We start from the raw sequence: 23,682 nt of genomic DNA, 5'->3' as shown, positions 1-23,682 counted from the left end.
CTGTTAAATGACTCAAAACATCAAAGAATACATCCCCAATCTTTTAACCCATATTGATGACAATTCCCTCATTCCATCAATTAACCAGTTCCAATTTTGTTCCAATACTTTTGTTCCTATACTACCACATCTTTTCTGAGATGTACACGGTATTCCAGGTCTGGTAGTATATGCTTTCAAGCTTCAGTACCTTTTGCCAGATGGGAGCCATGAGAAGGAATGACCAAGGTGGCACAAGGCTTTGATAATGTTAGCTGCTTTTCCGAGGCAGCATTACGTATAGATGGAGTCAATGGTGAAATGTCTGTGAGATCAACTGGGCTACACGTACAACACTGCAATTTCTTGTGGTCTTGTGCAGAGCTGTTTTCAAAGCAAGCTGTGATGCAATCAGAGATCTATGCTTTTAATGGTGCATCTGTAAAAGTTTCCAAGAATCATTGGAGATATGCTGAATTTCCTCAGTGTCCTAAGGAAGTAAAGGCTGTTGCATTAATGTGGTTGGTCCATGACAGATCATTGATAATATAAACAAGGAACTTGATGCTCTCAACTATTTCTACTTCAACACCATTGATGCTGATTGGGGCATGATATCCACCACACTTCCTGGAGTCGATAATGTTGTGCTGACATTGAGCGAGAGGTTATTGCCCCAACACATGTTATTAAGTTATCTATCTCCTTCCTGTACATCATTGTTCGTGATTCTGGTCCACCAAAGAGGTATCATCTGCAAACTTATAGGTGGAGTTAGAGCAGATTTTGGACTGAGACATGAGTATGTATGGGATTGTAGTAGGGGGAACTAAGAACACATCCATGCAGGAGGATTATTGTGTCGTCATCATTCAAGAGAGTTTATTGTCATGTGTCCCAGATAGGACAATGAAATGCTTGCTTTGCTTCAGCACAACAGAAAAAAAGTAGGGGGGAAAAATACAGAATAAATCAGTGTGACCATATACCAATGAATATATATATACACACACACATAAATAAACAGATAAAGTGCAATGGGCTAGAAATGGTCATTGTTTTGTTTCAGTTGAGTTTAATAGCCTGGTGGCTGTGGGGAAGTAGCTATTCCTGAACCTGGATGTTGCAGATTTCAGGCTCCTGTACCTTCTACCTGAAGGCAGCGGTGAGATGAGTGAGTGGCCAGGATGGTGTGGGTCCTTGATGACGCTGGCAGCCTTTTTGAGGCCATCCATCCTTACTGATGTGGGTCAGAAAGTGGAGGATCCAGTAGCAGAACAGAGTGCCAATTCCTAAATTCAGGAGTTAGGAGATGAATGTGGATGGGGTTATGGTGTTGAAAGCAGTGCTGTAATGAATATGTAAAAGTCTAACATAAGAGTCCTTGTTGCCCAGGTGTTCCAGAGATGGGTTTAGGGCCAGGGAGAAAGCATCTGCTATGGACCTGTTGCAACAGTAAGCAAACTGGTAGCCCCCATCTGAAGAAAAATTTACGGCCAAAAGTCATTTTAATTTTAATTTGTTTCAATGTTTAATTGAAATTATTTATATTTTGATATAAACTCAAGAGCCACAAACAGTTTTTGCTTCTTTCTCCAGACTGTTTTTACTACTTTTTATACTCTTTGCACTCTGCCCAATTATTTTTCTCCACTGTATATTCTGCATCCAATTTTGAAACATACTTATAAAATTAATTTCAGGTTATTATGCCGTTGTGATAGTTTAACCACTCATCAAAAGTTGTTAAAGAACATCCTCATTAAGGTATTTGCTTTGACCCTGTTGAGATACAACCTTTCCAATATGTACCTTCCCATATTCCAGAATTCTAAAGTATTCCCTTCGGCAATTAATTTATTTGCACAATCCTGTTTCTGTGTGCAATGGCACAAGCCAGTGAAGCAATCCAGTAATTACTGTATTTTGCCACAATTCATGTCAATCTTCCCCCCCACCCCATATTTCAGGGGACACAGCAATGTCATGTAAATGAAAATTGTCATGTTTAGTATTTTCTTGTATATCCTTTGCATGCAATGACTGCTTGAAGTATGCAATTCATGGACATCACCAGTTGCTGGGTGTCTCCTCTGCCTGTACTGCACCCATCTTTAGCTTATTTTGGGGGCTAGTCTCCTTCAGTTTTCTCTTCAGCATATAAAAGGCATGCTCAATTGGGTTCATATCGGGTGATTTGGCTTAGCCACTCAAGAATTGACCAATTTTTAGCATTGAAAAACTCCTTTGTTGCTTTAGCAGTATGTTTGGGATCATTGTCTTGCTGTAGAATGAACCGCTGGCCAATGAGTTTTGAGGCATTTGTTTGAACTTGAACAGATAGGATGTGTCCATACACTTCAGAATTGATAATGCTACTACCATCGGCAGTTGTATCATCAATGAAGATAAGTGAGCCAGTTCATTCAGCAGGCCAACGTTCCCTCTAATTTTTAGTAGTTTGTGTGCGCAGAAATTTTGTATTGTGCAATTTTTTTATGCTGTTACAAATGTGTGTGGGCACTGAATTCTTGTGCAAATATATGACCTCGTGAGCTTTGTGTGGCAGTTTTTATTATTTCGTTAAGCCATTCAACTTGAAACCAGCTTGCAGTTCTTTCACGCTTCACACCCTTTGCATCCTTTAAATTTGACATGATGAATCAAAACATATTTCAATAAAAACTCAATAAGCCAGCTACAGAATTTGAAATGGATCTTTGTAAACTGTACAATAAGTCAATATGATTATATTGATTACTACATTTTAGGTAACATTGTAGTGTCTATGACAAACTCTTGATTGCTTTTGTTTTTCAAATGAAACAGTTCTTTCTTTTAACACTAACAAGTCCTCCCCCCTCTCCCCATCACCCATCTCACCTCCCTCCCCCTCTCTCACCTCCCTCCCCCCCTCACCTCCCTCCCCCTCTCTCACCTCCCTCCCCCCCTCTCACCTCCCTCCCTCCCTCCCCCCACCCTCTCTCCCCACCTCCCTCTCCAAGGTAGAGTCACGTCCATTTACCGCTGAGTTCCTGCGAGCAGCACCGCCATCTTTGAGGAGGGTGGCCCTGGTCCTCCCCCAGGTGAAGTGTGGGGACCAATGCGACACCCGCGGACCGGATTTCCCAGATGCCGATGCAGCTGTCCCCGGTGCCGGATCGGGCCGTGGATTTTGAAATTCAAAAAAGTCTCTGCTCTAATTTTTTTTCAGAATTTCAAAATCCTTTGTGCGCTTGTTTCAAAACTTGTGTGCGCACATGCTCACAGCTTAGAGGGAACATTGCCCCAGGCCATTACACCCCCACCACTGTGTTTCACAGATGCTTTGGATCATGGGCAGTTCCTTCTCTCCTCCATACTTTGCTCTTGCCACCACTCTGATTTAAGTTATTCTTCATCTCACTCATCTTCATCTCACATGAGTAGGATTGTGGAACAGTTTGAATGTGGAGTTAAAGCAATGTCCAAACATGAACCAGTTCAAAATGACATACAAAAAACTTTTTTACACAAGGTACAGGGATAATAATGAATGGGATTTATATAGCGCCTTTCTAATACTCAAGGCGCTTTACATTGCATTATTCATTCACTCCTCAGTCACACTCGGTGGTGGTAAGCTACTTCTGTAGCCACAGCTGCCCTGGGGCAGATTGACGGAAGCGTGGCTGCCAATCTGCGCCTACGGCCCCTCCGACCACCACCAATCACTCACACACATTCACACACAGGCAAAGGTGGGTGAAGTGTCTTGCCCAAGGACACAACGACAGTATGCACTCCAAGCAGGATTCGAACCGGCTACCTTCCGGTTGCCAGCCGAACACTTAGTCCATTGTGCCATCTGCCATTGACAAACAGGAGTTGGTGTTTGTTTATTATTTTGTTTATTATTTATTTATGTTTTTTTGGTTACTTCATACATATTACTTGTAAGTGTATATCAGTTGTATGTATATATATATGTTTGTATGCATCTCTAAAAATTGTCTGGGGTATTATTATTATTAATTAATTAATTATTAAATATGGAAGAAGGGTTTAGGGAGAAGGGGTGAGTAAATAAGTTATTCTTCTTCTCACTCCTTTTCGAGCTTGTAAAGAAAAAGTGTTGGACATTTAAATTTTGCTTTATGCCTTTCATTGCTTTGCAAATATTGCCTGGAATGTCCAATTGTTTGACTATTTCGATTTTGTTGTTGTTATTTATTCCTATTTATGTCTTTACTTGTTCGGAACAAATAAACAAATAAATAAATCTCATCTGTCCACAAGACCTTTTTTCCAGAACTGTGGTTGCTCTTTTAAGTATTTCTTGGCAAACTGCAACCTGGCCATCCGATTTTTGCAGCTAACCAGTGGTTTGTATCTTGCCGCGTAGCCTCTGTATTTCTGTTCATGAAGTCTTCTGCGGACAGTGGTCATTGACAAATCCACACCTGATTCTTGAACAGTGTTTCTGATCTGTCGGACAGGCGTTTGGGGATTTTTCTTTATTATAGAGAAAATTCATCGGTCATCAGCTGTGGAGGTCTTCCTTGGCCTGCCAGTTCCTTTGCAATTTGTAAGCTCACCAGTGCTCTCTTGCAATAACATTTGTCATAACTAATCTGATATACCTTCTTATTGAGAATACTTAGTGTTTACAAAATAACAGGAAAATTGTCAGACAGGTTTTTGGGGATTTTTCATTTATTATAAAGAGAATTCTTCTGTGGAGGTCTTCCTTGGCCTGACTTTGCGATTAGTAAGCTCAACAGTGCTCTTTCTTCTTAATGATGTTCCTAACAGCTGATTTTGGTAAGCCTAAGGTTTGGCTGATGTCTCTCAGTTTTATTCTTGTTTCTCACTCTCATTATGGCTTCTTTGACATTCATTGGCACAACTTTGGTCCTCATGTTGATAATCAGCAATAAAAGTTTCCAAAGTTGCTGGAAAGACTAGGTGTTAAGAGCTCTCTTATACCTGCATTAAGGAGGCAATTAAACACACCTGAACAATTGCAAACACCCGTGGAGCCATGTGTCCCAAACATTATGGTGCCCTGAAATGGGGGGGGGGGGGGGGGGGGGGGGGGGAGAACTGCATATAAACACAGCTGTAATTTCTACATGGTGAAATCTGACAAGGTGCACTTTGACCAGATGTGATTTGTTTTCTTTTACAAATCTCAAATTGTGTAGTACAGAGGCAAATAAATAAATGGGTCTGTCTCAAACGTTATGGAGGACACTGTACATGTCACTAAAACATTCTCAAGGTGCTGAATGTTTAACACTGTAAATAATCAATCCACTTTTATGACACTATTGTCTGATTGCTAGGGAAAAGGTTTAATTTAACAAGTCAAAAATATCCCAAATTTAAAATTAGAGGTACTTTTAGATTTTATTATCAATGTAAACTACGAACTGTTTAAAAAAAAAAGAGATATATTCCATATAGCATTCGTGCAGTTACGGAGAGCAGGATATGACCAGCTCGAGGGATGATGAGCAAAACTAATGGATTACATCACATCAGCCATTTTCAGAATGGTTGTAGTATGGCAATGAAAAACTGTTGTCAATATATGGCTAACCATAAAAAAACACTATAAGCAATCTCACTTTTAATCTGCGCCAGCTATTTATATTGTCACACAGCAGTTAGTGTCACTGTCTCTTTGCACCAGATTTCATTTAAAAACTCTGAACTCAGATGCTGTGTGCCCATATTTTGCATACTCTTCCAGTGAGTCTTTCTGCTCGGTGCTTCAGTTCCATATCCCAGAGACATGCTGGTTGGAAAGTTAATTGTTTCCTACAAATTACTCTTGCTTATATGGGTGCTAGAAAAATGAGGGTGGAGTTGAGCATGCAATGGGTGACAAGAGAATGAAGAAATGGTACTCATGTGATTGCCTAACAATTATAATTTTAGATACTTCAGTACAATCTTTCAATGAATAGGAATGACAATATTGTCAGTGCATTAGGGATTGCTCCACCAGAAGTGCAGAAATTTACCTCCTTCTGTGTCATAACAAAAGTGAAAAAATTAATCAAAAGATTCAAAAGAACAAGTTGTGAGAAATGGTGCATAAGGAGGGAGCAATCAGATGAATGAAATTGGTCCCTGGACGCCAGCGCTGGCCCAATTGATAGCCTCCCTTTATTGCAATATAAAAAGTTAAATGGCTAACAATTAGTTTAAATTTTGGAAAAAACAAATTAAAGATAATTATTGCAAACAAAATGGCCAATAAAGCACACTGACAAGAATGCGAAGTTGAGTCAGAAGAGACAAGCAAAACATCAATATTAGAATATCTAATCAGTGTGAAAACATATACACAAGACTGTCCTCTTATGGGCCCAGATATATTAGATGATTGTTTAAATAGACATGTCGATACAAGTTGATATCTTACATTTATAACACTCGTCTAAATATTGACACCCCACCTTCTGAGATTTATAAGCGAGCATGGGAGGACGAGCTGGGTTTACCCATTTCAAAAGATATATGGAAAGCCTACTATACATACATTACTGTTCTTTAAATGCCAGGCATTGCCTGATACAATTCAAAGTATTGCATAGGTTATACTACTCAAAGACCAAATTGAACAAGATCTTCCCAACTGTCTCTCCTCTCTGATAAATGTCACTTCCAAGAAGCAACCCTAACTCATTCTTTTGTATCCTGTATAAAAATACAAAACTTCTGGACGGGAATATTTAATACCATTTCTAAAACACTCAAAATTCTATTGGAGTCAGATTCAAAATTAATAATATTAGGAATGTCAGAGGGCTGCCCTAAGTTAACGATATTCCAAAGACGCTTCCTTGACCATGGTTTAATAACTGCGAAAAAACGTAAACTTAAATTCTGGAAAAAGATAACAATTCCCACAGTGAAGATGTGGATCACAGAAATGACCGAGACGCTACATTTAGAAAAAATGGCTTGTTTTGTCTGACAAATCAGATCAATTTTCCAAAATATGGTCTCCTTTCATTGAATTTCTTCAACATAATGGCTGAACACAAATTCAAAACCGACACTAGGGTCGGGTGAGCAGGCGTAGGGAAGGGTAGTGGGATATATCTCCGGGTTTTTTTCCCCCTTCTTCATTAATTCAGGGGTTTTTCTTTTTTCTTTTTCGTATCTTTTTCGAAATTCTTTCTTTTCTTTTTCCTTTCTTCTTTTTCCTTCTTTCCAATTTTCTTATTAGTTTATAAAATGTTAAAACTGAAGTTGTACGAAAATTGTATAATTGTTATGTCGATTACTTTCTCCTTGTACAATTGCTTCTAATTAAATTAATATTTAAAAAGAATATATCTAATCAAAAATTAACAGTTCAAAGTCAAATGAATTCACTCATGACAAAAAGTTAACGATGCAGCGCGCTCAGCTACTCAATGTGTATTTTTCCCACTAATGACATAATAGACTAAGCTACTGAAGGAAATAATACCTGCATTTTTTGAGAAACGCCTAAAGGAATCTTCTCCCTTCCATTTAACAAAGCTTCAATTTGAATAAGTAGCATTTAAGAATTCAAATTACCTGTTGATGTATCAAACTCAGAGCCGCTGTTTGACTTTACTGTGTTTTCCACACTATTGTCTGCTTGCTCCATATCGTCCAATTGTTCTCCAGATGTCTCCATTGGTTTGTTCTGCTGCTTCTGTTCCTGTAACTTGCTGTGTATTTGAATTACTTTATTTGCCGTTTCCATAACAACATCAGTATTCAGATTTTGAGTAGCCATAGCCAAAAGGTCATCATCGTCATCTCCAACATCCCAAGCGTCACTTGTAATACTTTCAAACTCTTGGAACGTAGTAACCTTCTTTGCCCTCATTGAAGCTGAATTAGGCTTTGAATTTGCTTTGAGCAGGCTGTTGACCAAGAAATACATTGTTTTAGATACGGGTACAAAATACCTTCAAGGAATAGAATGACAATGTATAGTTATCCCATACTTTTTTTAGAAGTGCTGAAAAATTATTAGGCATGCTTCCAAACACTGATTTTCATTTAACGGAAGATCAAGCAGATGAAGGAAGAGTGGACTTCAAGCAGCCTCAATGAGCGTGAGAATCGGCTCAGCAACTCAGCCCCGGTTTGTTGCGACTCATTCCTGTGTTCCGATGCCCGTATCTGGAGTATTTGGAACCCAATCAAAAATTAAAAAGGGAAAGTGCTTGAAAAACTCAACACATCAGATAGGAAAGGAAAAAGTTAAAAATTCAGGTTGGTGACCTTTATCAGAACTCGAGAAGGAAGAGACACGACTAGTTTTCAGTGGGATGGAGGTGTAAAACAAAGGGTGTCTGTAACAGGACAAGTTTAAATGACTTTATGGAGACAGTTATCAGCACATTAACCTTCCAGTCTTATGTGATTAGAATAAGAAAATACAGAAACTGAAAAATGCTGGAAAAACTAATCAGGTCAAGCACCATAGATGGTAAAAGAAACAGCTAATGCTGCAGGTGAAGGACACTTCATAAGACCCGAGAAACGCAGATGTTAGGGCAGCTGCAAAACTTGGGTGAAACCAAAGGAATTGCTCTGATGAAGGCAAAACAGATAGAATAAAATAACCGTGTTTGATCCAGGCTATGGGTACTTGACTGTATGGAGTTTGTACGTTCTCCCCGTAACCTTCGTGTGTTTTCTCCAAGAACTTCGGCTTCCGCCCACACTTCAAAGACGTACAGGTTTGTTGATTAATTGCCTTGGTATAAATGCAAAAAATTGGCCCTAGTGTAGGACAGTGATAGTGTGCGGGGATCGCTGGTCGGTGCAGAGTTGGTGGGCTGAAGGGCCTGTTCCCGTGCTGCAACTCCAAACTAAAAAAAATTCCTCTTGATCCTACTTGCCAAGGGCATTTCCTGGACACCTTTAAGCCTTAAGAATTTTTCATTCAAGTTGTTGCCCGAGTTTTTCCAACATTCAGTTTATCTTATTAACATTAAAATACTCAATATCGTAACAAATACGTTTGTACGGCTGCGTTTTATTGCGCGAATTGGATACAACTCAACGGATTAATTGGGGAACGCCATTTGCATGACACGAGCCAAACTGTTATAACACTATTTCAATTGAGAACTAGAGAACTACAAAAGTGTTACTTTGGAAATTGACAGGAAGAATGTCATCATGGATTAAAACAGTTTAGGGAAACAAAAACTTCTTTACATGTACCCTGAGCACAGTTAACAAACACCATCATCTCCGAAGAACACTGCTGCTATTTTTCCACCTAGAGAGGCCATTGAAATCAACAAGCCGTCGCTTCTTTTGATGCTTGCCATTGAGTCAATAAGAAATGATACTCGATTAAACAAATGTTACATACGGCCTTCAGTATTTTTAGCTTGCAGTTACAAAAGTGAAATTTCTGATAATCCTGCAGGAAAAATAACTTTGCTGCAGCAAATCTGAAATTCTCCAACCTCTCACACTCGCCCATTTGCCTTTAACATTTTTTAATAACAAGAGCTTTCTTACAAATGCAACAACTATGTTATAGCAAAACTACTTGTACCGCATCCAGCAGTACAATTCTTTCATTCTGCAATATGTATATTTCTAAGTTATAAATATTAGTATTTTAAAATTCACACCTACTTTGTATGCAACAGAGGATCCAATGGAGGATGCTGAGCTCCATAAACATGTTGTATACTGCAAAGGAAATTTGACAGAATCAGTGCAAATATGTCACAGGACAGTAAATGGCAATCCTAGTTATTCAATTGCATTTTAGATTACCTCATCCAATATTTTTGTAGACTTAATAGGCATTTGTTTTTCTTTTCCTCACAACCCAATTAAAGAATTCATTTTATGTACCATCCATTACATACTGGATTATTTTCTCCCTTAAAACAATGCTCACATTCTCACGAACTAGCTTTCTTCGTCCTACTTCCATCAGATGTCCCAATACTCTTATCCTTACTCTCCAGAAGTCTTCATAGTCTATATTTTGCGATCAATCTAGTATAATTTAAAATATAAAATGATGCAGTTTTATTTCTAAAATATTTCTAGATTCAGTTTGGTTTATTGTCATATACACAATGGTGCAAAGAAATTCCTTGTTCACGGAGCTCAGAGTAGACTGTACACATGGCAATGAGAGAAATAATAAATACAACAAATCCAATTTTTAAATGGATGCAACTAAACTACAGGATTTAAGTACACTATTAAATTCTCCCTGGTCTCTTTTTCCACGTCACCAACACATTGTAAGGTATGGTTCTACAAATTACAGTAAAACAATGCTAAATAAATGCAAGCAGTCCGTTGCTTCCCCAATAACACAGGTAGCAAAGAAATGGAAATTGTGTGGAAGCATGCAAATATTTCCTTCACTTTATCATCATCATCATCGTTGAAAACATTAGCAACGCAGAGGTGCTGGTTTCCGACGGGAACGGTGACAGACACACCACACAAAATATGTTACTGCATAACCAAGAGATGAAAATGGCCTTTATTAGGTTCAAAGGTTCAAAGGTTCAAAGGTTGATTTATTGTCACATACACCTAGATGTAGTGAAATTCCTTTTGCCAATGCAGCACATAGAAAAGAATACAAACATAACAATAATAAATAGCTTTAACATAAAAACATCCCCCCACAATGGTTCCCATTATGGGGGAAGGCACAAAGTCCAGTCCCATCCCCACTGTCCACCCATAGTCGGGCCTATTGAGGCCTCCACAGTTGCCTCTACGGAGGCCCGATGTTCCAGGCCGTCCTCGCCGGGTGATGATGTTCCGGCGTCGGGAGAGTCCTCTCAGCGGCATGGGAACCCTGGAACGGCCGCCTCCCTACTCGAGACCGTGGCTTCCGGAGCCGACAAGGCTCGTCGCGAGATCCCAGGCTCCCGATGTAAAGTTCAGCACCGCCGCCCGCAGCTCCGCGATGTTTTTAACGCCGGTCCCAGCTCACCGGAGTTCCAGCGCGGCGACCCTGACAATGTGCACTTTAACCACATGTCATTTTTTTTTAACACAAATCTCAAATTGTGGTGTACCGAGGCAAATAAATAAATGAGTCTTTGTCCCAAACATTATGGAGGGCACTGTGTGTATCATGGCAGGTAATTATGACTGTTGGATATGCTTTCATCATTATCAGCCTGGTCCCAAACCAAAGGCAGCAACAGAAATACATTAAAAAGATAATCAATACTGGAAGTTGAATAGATCCCACAGAGGACACTCTCACTAGACAGTGCTTTGCAGATAGCCTTAACTCCAACTTATATCCTTGGCCTTTCTACCACAAAATATCTAAACAGGTTCTACAAGAATGACCAGAAAGTCCAGAAGCTAATTAATCTCAAAGCATATATTGTTTCACTTTCAATGAAACTAAACAAAGAAAATCTGCTCCAGAGATGCTCCCCGACTTGCTGAGTTAAGGGCCTGTCCCACTTACGTGTCCTTGGCATGCAAATTATGCGACCTCGTGGTCGCGTTGAGGCGCACGGGCATCGTATGGCCGCGCTGGACCAGTCCCACTGAGAAACGCGGAGAGGTATGTAGTTGTGCGCGACATCGCGCGGGACTCCGAAATGTTTCTAGCGAACAAAATCTTTGCACGCCAACGGCCTGTCGCGTAACTGACGGCCAGTGGGACAGGCCCAAAACCCTGGCGTGACGCAACGTCCCACCTTCAACATCAGCAGAAGCAGGCAAACTATCGTCGAACTCGGCCTGGGGCTCACGGCTGTTGCGGTCCAGATCCGCCCCCACTTCTACTCCCAGAGCGGGGCTAAGAAAATTGAAGATGGACACAAAATGCTGGAGTAACTCAGCGGGACCGGCAGCATCTCTGGAGAGAAGCAATGGGTGACGTTTCGGGTCGAGACCCTTCTTTTCAGACTGAAGAAGAGTCTCGACACAAAACGTCACCCATTCCTTCTCTCCAGAGATGCTGCCGGTCCCGCTGAGTTAGTCCAGCTTTGTGTCCATCGTCAAAGGACGTCACGCGCTCCAGACAGCTGTGCGTACGCATGAAATCGCGCGCGACCTTCACGGTACCCTCGTGGCTCAATGGGCACGCAAGTGGGACAGGCCCTATACTCCAGCACTTCGTGCCCATCTCAAATGAACAATTCATCTAACATGCATCACACACCCACAATCCTAGTTTTTTCCATATTCTCCACCTCAATCATCATCCATCAATGCCCAGGTTCAAATTCCATGCTTCTTGTGTGATGCATCTAAAACATCTTCTCCCCAAATATCTTGATGGCCCTACTATATTTATTTCTGACAGCTTCTGACTTAATTCTACTGCATCTAATTCGCATCATTAAAACTCCTACTCTATATTCTTCCATGTTCTTCTCTGTTGCTAATTTAAACTTTGTTCACAAAACTCACTCTGATCCCTGTGGGTTTTTTTGTTGACACCTTGCCCATTTCATTTTCTGGCATCAGATTCAGCAATGCCTCTTAATTTTGGCCAACCATCAAAAACAGCATTTTTAAAGCACCTTCCCCAACCCCAAATTGTCACACACTATTTCTATTCTCTGCACCTTGTGCAGCCCTTCCTATTGGTACCATGATTTTCCACTCCAGCATTGCATCATCACTCCCAGTATTCTTCAAAGCAGAGGACCAGTTGAGAGTAGCCCAAATTTCTGCATACCATACTCTTCCTGATGGCTACTCATTTAGAACCATGAACTCCCTCTGCTCTGGAGTTGCCATCTCTGGGGTGTGCTTTCTGGAAAATTAGCCTCAACTTCCAGCTCAAAATCTCTGAGCCTACAATAATTATCTAAAGACATTTTGCTGCAAAATGCCTTTAAGTTCCCACATGGCTCAGGAATTGTAAGCAACAGCTCTCAGCTTGCCATCCATAGTTAGTATACCATTTACATTAACCATTTAGTTAATGCTTCTCGCCTTCACCCCTCAGATCCCACTCCTTACCATCCTCTTGGACTGCTCCCTATTTTATAAACCATTAGACCACCACCTCTTCTCTACTCAGACGTGTTCCCCAGTTCATCACATTTAGTACTTAATTTAATATCTCAATAAATCTTTATATTTTAAAAACTTTGCTGCACATTGCATCACAAGCCCTTGGTTTCTCAAATCCTATTCTTAAGCTGCAGCTACATGCTTCCTCCAACATAAATGAGGCTTTTGTTAATTCCAGAATATGACATCATGTCAGTGGTTAGGCATGAATTTCATCCCGTCCGGGTCTCTCCAGATATACACACATTTTGAGAGAAGTACAAAAAGGCAATTTTAAAATGGGAAAATAAACAACTGGCTGAAATGTTAAATAATTAGCATTAGTCTGCAATAGAAGGTAAAAAGAATTACTAAAAATTGAAAACTCTCAAGGCAAAGGAGAATGAGGAGCAATCGCTATTACTTTCAAAAAGGTATAAGCAAACCAATGAGACTAAAGGCAAGTAGTAGCCTCCATCCAAAGGATCTGCAGGAAGTGGCTTCAGATAGTAAATGCACTGGTTCTGACCTTCCAAAATCACTAAATTGTCCAACAGATCACAAAGCAACACTATTCAGGAAAGGAGAAAGAGATAAAGTAGGCTTACTATTGTGCCTCTGTAAAAAAAAATGGCACGAGTCATTAGACATGTAAAAAATTTGTTAACCTTGTGAGGAAACAGAAGTGATTTCTTAGCTGTGGCATTCATGTGATAGGGCCAGGTCAAATTGCTGGCAATGTTTACAGTTAGCTTGAACTGAAGATGCCCTCAACCATCTCCACTTCACCACCATTGACACAGACAGGGATGTGTATTACACCACAGTTCCTGATGATTAACTGTTATTTTGCTACATTGAGAGAAAGGTTGCTGTCTTGACACTATGCTGTTAAGCTCTCCATCTTCCTCCTGTACTGCGACTCATTGTTGATCGATGTGGGACCACTATAGGGGCGCCAACTACAAACCTGGAGTTAGAGCAGAATTTGGCCTTACATTCGTGAGTGCGTAGGGAGTATAGTCTGAAGGAGGATTGAATTTAATTTATTTGTCATTCAAAGAATATATAAACAAAATGTCGTTACCATAGTCATAACAATAAAAAGCAAACACAATTAAATAAATTTAACATAAACATCCATCACAGTGACTCTCCTCCAGGGACCTCCTCATTGTAATGGAAGGTAAAAAAAAGTCTTATCTCTTCCTTGCTCCTTCTCTCACAGTCAGGCAGTCAAACTGCTGCTTCAAGGCGTTCGAGGCTCCCGATATTGAAGCACCCGTCGGGCGATGGAAAATCCCACGGCTGTGCTGCGCTGGGCGAAGAAAGGTCCTGCGAACGGGCCGATTCAAGCCTTGTGATTCAGGGCGGACGAAACATTGCCTTTCCACTTCCTCCAGCGATGCTGCCTGACTCACTAAGTTACTTCAGCATTTTATGTCTCCCTTTTAAATCTTTCCTTTCTTACTTTAAACATATACCGTCTAGTTTTAGAATCTACTCTCCTGGGAAAAATACTGAACATTTATCTTAACTTCACCCCACATGATTTTAAATACATCTAAAACATCACCCATCAACCTCCTATGTTCTAGGAAACAGAGTCCCAGCCTATCCAGCCCCCCTCCCCCATAACTCAAGCACATCCAGCCCAGTAACATAGATGCGTTTTTTTTTTAAGTCTTCCTCTGCTGGACGACCAGAGTGACTTGTACAGCTGTAACGTGACACAACTCATTGACATGCAGGAAAGACAGCCAAACATTTTCTTCATCTCCCTATCTGCCCATGCCACGACTTTCATGGAACCATGTACTTGGTCCCCTGTTTATAACACTATTCAGAGCCTCAACGTATAATATCCGATGGGTCCTTTCAGCAATTTGTTTTTTCATGCAAGATTCCAACATCTGCATTGTTGTGTCTCCCTCTAAACTTTTCGTATCCACATACCTGTCCAAATCAAATTTGAGGGGCATTACTTCCCAGGCACTGTACCCAATCAGTGCTTACAGAACACCTGTTATTTTGTAATGCTAATACATTCCTCTAATGTTGACATGCTCCTCTAACTCTAAGCTACACTGGACTACAGGGGGAGTATCACGCAGTCCATTCAAAGTGAGTTTCCCCTTCTTATTTCCAAGTTCCATCATGGAGCCTCACTGGACAAGTCACCCCATTATTGAGCTCTACATTCTTCCATCTGGCAGAAATGACAGCTTGATGAAAGTTTCACCTTGTATAATTCACGCTAAAAACAATGGCAGTTTCCTCCTGATTTAATCCATCCTTGGGATATTCCTCCGAACCACCATCCCCCAAACAAAAATCCAGGCTTCCCCAATTATTTTCTCTTGACAATTTTAGTTACTCTGCACCAATGACAAGCGCACCTTCAATTGCCATGGCCAGAATAAAGTACCTTCAAGTAGTCTAAAAACCTAAATCTTTTGGTCAACTAAAGAAACAAGGAGCACTACATAAATCAAGCAATTGGTAAAGTCCAGATGTGAGTAAAAAAGTAATAAACTACTAGTCTATTCAAATTTTCACTTCTAAAATGTTTCCTGTGAATAGGCTTAACTGTCTTTCATTTTTGGCCATGGAAAACACACAGCACACACTCGCAAGTAGTTTACTAATTTTACTAGATTATCCCTTCATTTTCAAAATGCCGAGTTGGTGATTTTCAAAACTTCTGCCACCCACAGACGTCGCCCGGTCAGCCTCAAGGCAGGAAATCGGATCAGCGATCCTGCGATTCGGCCGGAGCAGGGACGTCCGCACTTGACCCCGGGGACCCCACACACCACGACTCGGCCCCGGAACCACACAACCCAGCCCGGCCCCATGACCAGTGCACTCGCCACGTCCCCCACACACCCCGGCTCCTAGGACCCCACACCCGGCCTGGCCCTAGGACCACACACCCCGGCCCCAGGACCCCTCTCGCCCCGGGACCACACACCCCGGCCTCAGGACCCCACTCGCCCTGGGACCACACACCCCGGCCCGGCCTCTGGACCCTACTCGCCCCGGGACCACACACCCCGGCCCGGCCGCCGAAGCTGCGCGTCACCAACCTGCCCGGAACTTTGGAAACATTCCGCTTCCAGAACTGCTTCTTGCCGCCGTCACTCGACATGTTTGCGATGGGAGGACGAGCCGGGTGCCATCAAGCGGCGGAGGGAAGGAGCGAGGCAGACCCAGCAAGCGGTGTCGGACAGGGAGCATTCAGCCACCGTCCCGCCGCCGCACTCAGCGCCACCGCGGCGCCATCTTCCATCCTCAACAAACATCGTTTCTATTGGCTTGGATTTCCCAGACAACCGGCGCACCAATTAGACGCCTCGGATCGTCGACGTTCGCGTCCACGGCCGATGGCGTCACACAGGGGGGGAGCAGGCGGCCGGGGCTGTGACGTCAGCTCCAGTGACGTCGGCTTCATTGAAGTTGTCCAGAATTTACAGGTCAGTCTGAAGAAGAATATGTTTCAACCCACTCTTTGACCTTTTCACAAAAGTCAAGTTTATCCACGGGTTGGCTATCCCCCCATATTACTCATCGTTTTTACTTGAGATTCTGGTAAAAGGAACAAATAGGAACAACTGCAGATGGCTAAGAGACCTGTCAACGTTGGTAGAGTGAATTCCCTGGTTGAGGGATAAAAAGACATGCCCGTGGCACTGATGTGGAAAGCAGATATATCTGAGATGGAGAAACTAAAGGGATGAAGTGGAGACATGACAATATATGCAAGGAGGAAGAAAATCTGGTCAAGATCAGTTGGTCAACTGGGCTGAGGAATAGTAAATAGAGTTTAATGCCGATTGCATTTTGAGAAGTCAAACCAGGGTAGGATTTTATTCCTCAGTAAATGGCAGGGCACTGTCATATGAAAGAATGGAGCGACTGGGCTTGTATTCACTAAAATTTAGGTTAAGAGGGGATCTTATACAAAAATTATTACAGGATTGGACACGCTAGATGCAGGAAACATGTTCCCGATGTTGGGGGAGTCCAGAACCAGGGATCACAGTTTAAGAGGTAGGCCATTTAGAACTGAGATGAGGAAAAGCTCTTTCACAGAGTTGTGAATTTGTGGAATTCTCTGCCTCAGAAAGCAGTGGAGGCCGATTCACTGAATGCATTCAAAAGAGAGTTAGATACAGCTCCTAGGGCGAGCGGAATCAAGGGATATGTGGAGAAGGCAGGAATCAGGAAAGAGTAACCTGTTAAGAGAAACCTGACGGGCATCTTTTTCATGCAAAGCGTGTTGGGTACAAGGAACAAGCTGCTAGAACAGAAAGTTGAGGAAGGTATGGAAAGGAAGGTCACGGAAAGAAATAAGTTCTATGGAGCAAGCATAGCCCCCAAAAAGTATGTCAGTCAAAGGTACTGCTTACAGATCTTGGGGAGAAGGTAGAAAAGGCATATTTGTTGGGGGGGGCCCACAAGGCCGAGACTAAGGAGGGAATATCTCACAAGGAAATAAGATCAGTGACGTGTTCAAGAAGGAACTGCAGATGCTGGAAATCAGTCTGAAGAAGGGTTTCGGCCCGAAACGTCGCCTATTTCCTTCGCTCCATAGATGCTGCTGCACCCGCTGAGTTTCTCCAGCATTTTTGTGTACCTAAGATCAGTGACTGTCTGATTTTCAGTTTAAGAAAGAACTGCAGATGCTGGAAAAATCAAAGATAGACAAAATGCTGGAGAAACTCAGCGGGTGAGGCAGCATCTATGGAGCGAAGGAATAGGTGACTTTTCGGGTCGAGACCCTTCTTCAGACTGATGTGGGAGGGGGAAGAAGAAAGGAAGAGGCGGAGACAGTAGGTTGTGGGAGAGCTGGGAAGGGGAGGGGAAGGAGGGAGAAATTTCAGGCAGTCCTTGCTTTCTCCCTCCTTTCCCTCCCCTTCCCAGCTCTCCCACAACCTACTGTCTCCGCCTCTTCCTTTCTTTATTCCTTCACTCCACAGATGCTTCCTCACCTGCTGAGTTTCTCCAGCATTTTGTCTACCGTCTGATTTTCAGAGGTCACTTCACAAACCATCGGGAGGTTTGAGGAGATAACTGAGAGCTGATGTTTAGCTTCTGTGAGGTAAAGTTTATTTCCCAAATAAAAAACAATATAATCAGCCAGTGTTTCTCTAATCACAACTTAGTGTTCTGCAAGTTCTTAAAAGATTAATTTAAGATGTGAGGGTAATGGAAAAATGGAATGGTAAATATCAAATCAGAATTTAGCAATAAAGATCTCCAGAGAGGGTGGTAGGTTGGAAGAAGAGATCCAACTGGGTAAAACAATTTAGAGAAGCATGAAAAGGTTTGTAGTGTGAGGTGAAGAGTCCAGGATGTAGAAATGTACACAGTTGGTATAGCTTTTAATATATCAGCTTTGGTTATACTTGTATAATTTTTACGTGGTTTTAATATGGTGTTCAAATATAATGTGTTGATACAATTTGTGCTTGCCGATTGCATTTGTTTATTCAACAAAGATAGCTGCAACAGACTACTACTATTTTATCCTCAAGAGTAACATGACACTTTTTTTCCTCTGGATTACTTAATTTGCCAGAATTGTTAAGTGTGCCATTCCAATATATTTTCCCAGTGAGATTTCTTATTACAAAAATACAAAACCTATTAAACTAGAAAATGAGCACAGCAGCAATGAGAAGTTCACAATCATCTAGAATTATTGTTAAAATATAACAAAAATGAATAAAAGTTCATCCCCTTGCCAGATATGCTTAATTTAGTCACACACACTTCAATTCTTCAATTCTGCAGTAATATTTCATATCCCTAAATGAAAGATTGAGAAATACACAGTAATTCGAGGAAAATTGCAATACTGTGATAATGAAGCCTTTGAGAACTACAAATATGTCATAATGATCATAAAGCATGTCATCAAACTTCAATAAACAAAATATCAACAATCCAAAATGTAAAGGTAATTGTTTCCCAAATGGATGTTGAAAAATATATCTAATTTGATAGATATTTTATCCAGCATTTTCTGGAAGTTACAATTTTATTGTTTTATTAATTTTATGTTTCAATAAAGACCAAATGCATGGTAAAATTCTCACTAATGAGGATTGTTCCATTTTTAAATATATAAAGACTGACAGAAATTTATTAAGCAGTGGATTTAACAATGTAAGAGAGCATCAAGATTCTTAAGCATAACATTTTGGTTAACTCTGCAGATCAATATTAAGGGAATGCCATACTAGAAATCTCGAGGCAGCGAGGAAATCATGAAGAAAAATTCTACTTGTTAATGAATTATTTTCTTATTGTTTATTGAATCACTATCACATAAGAGTTCTACATCACAGCGGCACAATGCACCATACTTTAGCACGTGCAATTCAAAGACAGTATCATAGGATACTGGGCTGCAAAGAGCACAAAAAAGTATAGTGCTTCTTGCAAAAGTATAATGGTAAAACTCTGGCTCGATGATACATCTTTCAATATTGACAACACAGAAATATACGAGTTTACGAGTAACTATTATATCGTTCATCATTAGTATGAGCATTTGGATATATTCTTACGTTTTGTGGGATTTTTTTTTTATGAAGCCATTAATGTTTTTAATGCAGTATGTGTTTCTGGTGTATGTTGCAGTTCTGATTTGTGCTTTAGAAGAATAAACATGCACAGTAAGCTATGAAATTTTCTTGGTGTCCATATCTCTCACCCATCTCTATGAAATCACCAAGAGCAAAGTGAGACATTTTTTTCAGATACCAATTTGAGAATCCTCAGACCAGATAGGATAAGTATTAAAACTTAAGTTTGAATAATACAATCAAATTAAGTGAGAAATGCCTTGTCCTGCAACCAGCTACCATTAGCTAGCTGTCTTTCAAAAAAATGTACATTTCTCTCATGTAGCTGAAAACTTATATCCCATAAAAAGCTCATAGCTTAAAGAATAAAGAATTGGTGGGAAAAAAGCACTGGAGATCCAACAACCAGCCAATAATCATTACATGCATGGATTTGGCAGCCACAAAACCAACCACAATCCAAACACCCATGGATCTAAATAGATACGTGGATGGAGGAAAGGTGATCGTGGTGGAAAGGTGGTCATTCATTGCCTGTTGGAAGGAGTATTTAAATATGTCAGTCAACCAAGTCTCCATCCATGCCACAGCATTCCACCCACAATTATCTTATCACTACCCCAGCCAGGCAAGACCATACAAGCAGAAAAATAACAAGCATCTGCACCACACCATCATCAGGAAAGAGTAGCACATGCCAAAGGAAGTTCAGAAGTGAAGTGTGGTGGTTAGCTTGAGATAAATCTGGTAAAGATAAATGTAAAGGGAGTCCTTGCAGTCTGCTGAAGGGAAAGTCAGCACAAGGATCCTCCTTAACTGCATCCTCCCAGTGGCTTATGAATTCATGCTAGTATCTAATGTTGCCTGACTCCTGAGTGTTTCCAGTATTTTCCATTACCCTAAAGATACAATTGAATAAAGTGAAGTGCTCACTGACCACTGAAATGGATGAGTTATGCCGCTGCACCACCAAGCTGTATAAATGATTTTAAATGTTGTAATTGTACCGATATTTCCTACCTCCACGAACAGCTCATTCTATACACACCACCCTCTACATGAAAACTTGCTCCTCAGATCCCCGTTAAATCTTTCCCCTCTCACACTAAACCAATGCCCTCTCGTTTCAGAACTCATACGCTGGGAAAATAGACCAGCTATCTAACCATCCTATGCTTCTCATAATTTTTTAAACCTCTATAAAATCTACTGTTTACATGGGGAGAAACTATGGAAAGCTGCAGTACACTAGGATTTAGGTGTTCTCGGGTATGAAATTTTGGTTGTTCAGCCAGTTTAATGATATTCAAAAGTTCATAAGCGATTGGAGCAGAATTAGTCTACTCTGTCATTCAATCATCGCTGATCTATCTCTCCCTCCTAACCCCATTCTCCTGTCTTTGCCCCATAACCCCTGAAACCCATACTAATCAAGAATATAATTAAGATGTAATTATTGCTAGAAAGCAAGATCCTCTGCTGAAGGCATCAGAAAGCAGCTCACACAGGCAAAAAGGGATTTTCTGCCACAGAGCTTGTTGACATTTTTATGGACGTCCCATAGTTATATCTTTGATTTGAACAAAATGAGAGGGATTATAGCAGAAATTGTTCAATATGAGAACAAGTTAGGTACGGTGAAAGAGACTGGTGGAAGAGAGGATATGGTTGGGCCTCTGTACAAGAAAGAAGTGCAGGATCATTATGACCATCCTTGCATGGGCTGGAGGCACAAAGGGAAGTGCACCCATAGTGAAAATAAGTTCCAGCAAAACTGTCAAAGTTGCAGACAGCAATGCAAAGAGACTGAAAATAGGAGAAAGAATAGAGTCAAAGTAAGAAGAATTAACTTCCATGACACATAAACCCATACATAATGCCAAAAGTTTTCAAATGGCCATGAGAGTTTGGAATACAATCCGGTTTTGCCCTGGATGGTGTTGGATTTGAGGATGCCCTGGATTTGAGGTTTCAGGTGATAAAGTCACTTACTCGGGGTTGTGATCTAGGTCAACACTTTGACTTAGTGTTGTAACCAGTGTATCCATGTTGCTAGGTACACAAAATTGCTGGAGAAACTCAGCGGGTGCAGCAGCATCTATGGAGCGAAGGAAATAGGCGACGTTTCGGGCCGAAACCCTTCTTCAGACTGATGGGGGGGGGGGGGGGGAGAAGGAAGGAAAAGGGGAGGAGGAGGAGGAGCCCGAGGGCGGGCGGATGGGAGGGTGGGAGGAGACAGCTAGAGGGTTAAGGAAGGGGAGAAGACAGCAAGGGCTAGCAAAATTGGGAGAATTCAATGTTAATGCCATCCGGACGCAAGGTCCCCAGACGGAATATGAGGTGCTGTTCCTCCAATTTCCGCTGTTGCTCACTCTGGCAATGGAGGAGACCCAGGACAGAGAGGTCGGATTGGGAATGGGAGGGGGAGTTGAAATGCTGAGCCACCGGGAGTTCAGGTAGGTTATTGCGGACTGAGCGGAGGTGTTCGGCGAAACGATCGCCCAACCTACGCTTAGTCTCCCCGATGTAAATCAGCTGACATCTAGTGCAGCGGATGCAGTAGATGAGGTTGAAGGAGATACAGGTGAACCTTTGTCGCACCTGGAACGACTGCTTGGGTCCTTGAATGGAGTCGAGGGGGGAGGTGAAGGGACAGGTGTTGCATTTCTTGCGGTTGCAACGGAAAGTGCCCGGGGAGGGGGTGGTGCGGGAGGGAAGGGAAGAATTGACGAGGGAGTTGCGGAGGGAGCGGTCTTTGCGGAAGGCAGACATGGGGGGAGATGGGAAGATGTGGCGAGTGGTGGGGTCACGTTGGAGGTGGCGGAAATGGCGGAGGATTATGTGTTGTATTTTCCGGCTGGTGGGGTGAAAGGTGAGGACCAGAGGGACTCTGCCCTTGTTGCGAGTGCGGGGATGGGGAGAGAGAGCAGTATTACGGGGTATGGATGAGACCCTGGTGTGAGCCTCATCTATGGTGGCGGAGTGGAATCCCCGTTCCCTGAAGAACGAGGACATTTCCGATGCCCTGGTATGGAATGTCTCATCCTGGGAACAGATGCGGCGTAGGCGGAGGAATTGGGAGTAGGGGATAGAGTCTTTACAGGGGGCAGGGTGGGAAGACGTGTAGTCCAGATAGCCATGTGAGTCAGTGGGTTTGTAATGTATGTCGGTCAGGAGTCTGTCCCCTGCGATGGAGATGGTGAGGTCAAGGAATGGTAGGGAAGTGTCGGAAATCGTCCAGGTGTATTGGAGTGCCGGATGGAAGTTGGTGGTGAAGTGGATGAAGTCAGTCAGTTGTGTGTAGGTGCAGGAGGTGGCCCCAAAGCAGTCGTCAATGCTCTATGTTGCTAGTCCAGTTGAATTGCTGATCAACTGAGAAGCCTAGAATGTTGAGAGTGGGGAACACAGTGCTCAAAATGTCCCTGAATGACACGGGTAGATGGTCAGTTGTTTTCTTTTTAAAGAAGCTCATTGCCTGGCACCTTTGAGCCAGGAATGTTATTTGCCACTCATTACCTCATGCCTAAATATTGTTTAGGTCTTGATTCGTACAGATACTGCTTCATTTGTTGAGGAGTTGACAATGAAATGGAACATTATGCAAGCATCTATGAACATCTGTAAATCTCACTTCTTGATGAAAAATGGTTAGTGATTCCACAGCTGAAGATTGCTTGACCTAGAACAGAGAAATCCTGACAGTGATGTACAGGAACATACATGATAGACGTACCATAACAGTTTGAAGAAGGGTCTCGACCCGAAACATCACTCATTCCTTCTCTCCAGAGATGCTTACTGTCACACTGTTACCCCAGCATTTTGTGTCTATTTTTGGTTTAACCACAACCATGTTCCTTTGTCTGGGGCATGACCCCTTCCATTGGCAATTTTTGCCCTTGATGTCCATTTTGCCCTTGATGTCCAGTTTTAACAGATTGTCTCGATGCCTCACTCCATCAAATGTTACCATGATGTCTAAGAGTCTCATTTTACGTCCATATTTCCACCGATGTTGTTGTGAACGAAGAAAGAAACAATAAACTGGAGTTCCTCAACGGGTCAGGCAGCATCCCTGGAGAAAATGAATAGGTGA

At 41.8% G+C, this 23,682-nt stretch overlaps 1 protein-coding gene across 6 annotated transcripts in view; it reads right to left on the bottom strand.

Annotated features, from left to right (window-relative positions):
• tbc1d22a (TBC1 domain family member 22A) overlaps positions 1-16,301 on the bottom strand; it is a 191,005-nt gene extending 174,704 nt beyond the window's left edge. For all 6 annotated transcript variants that reach the window (XM_033039757.1, XM_033039760.1, XM_033039759.1 and 3 more), the window contains exons 1-3: positions 16,080-16,301; positions 9,619-9,675; positions 7,543-7,877 (exon numbers count right to left, since the gene is read on the bottom strand). In XM_033039757.1, the coding sequence (XP_032895648.1) occupies positions 7,543-7,877; positions 9,619-9,675; positions 16,080-16,141 (454 nt within the window). In that variant the 5' untranslated portion in view covers positions 16,142-16,301. The remainder of the gene's footprint in view (positions 1-7,542; positions 7,878-9,618; positions 9,676-16,079) is intronic.
• Positions 16,302-23,682: the final 7,381 nt, after the last annotated feature.

This window comes from Amblyraja radiata, chromosome 21 (assembly GCF_010909765.2).
Source record: "Amblyraja radiata isolate CabotCenter1 chromosome 21, sAmbRad1.1.pri, whole genome shotgun sequence".
NCBI classification, from domain to species: Eukaryota; Metazoa; Chordata; class Chondrichthyes; order Rajiformes; family Rajidae; genus Amblyraja; species Amblyraja radiata.
The sequence above is the reverse complement of the archived record's forward strand: the minus strand, read 5'-3'. Positions and strand labels throughout refer to the sequence as shown.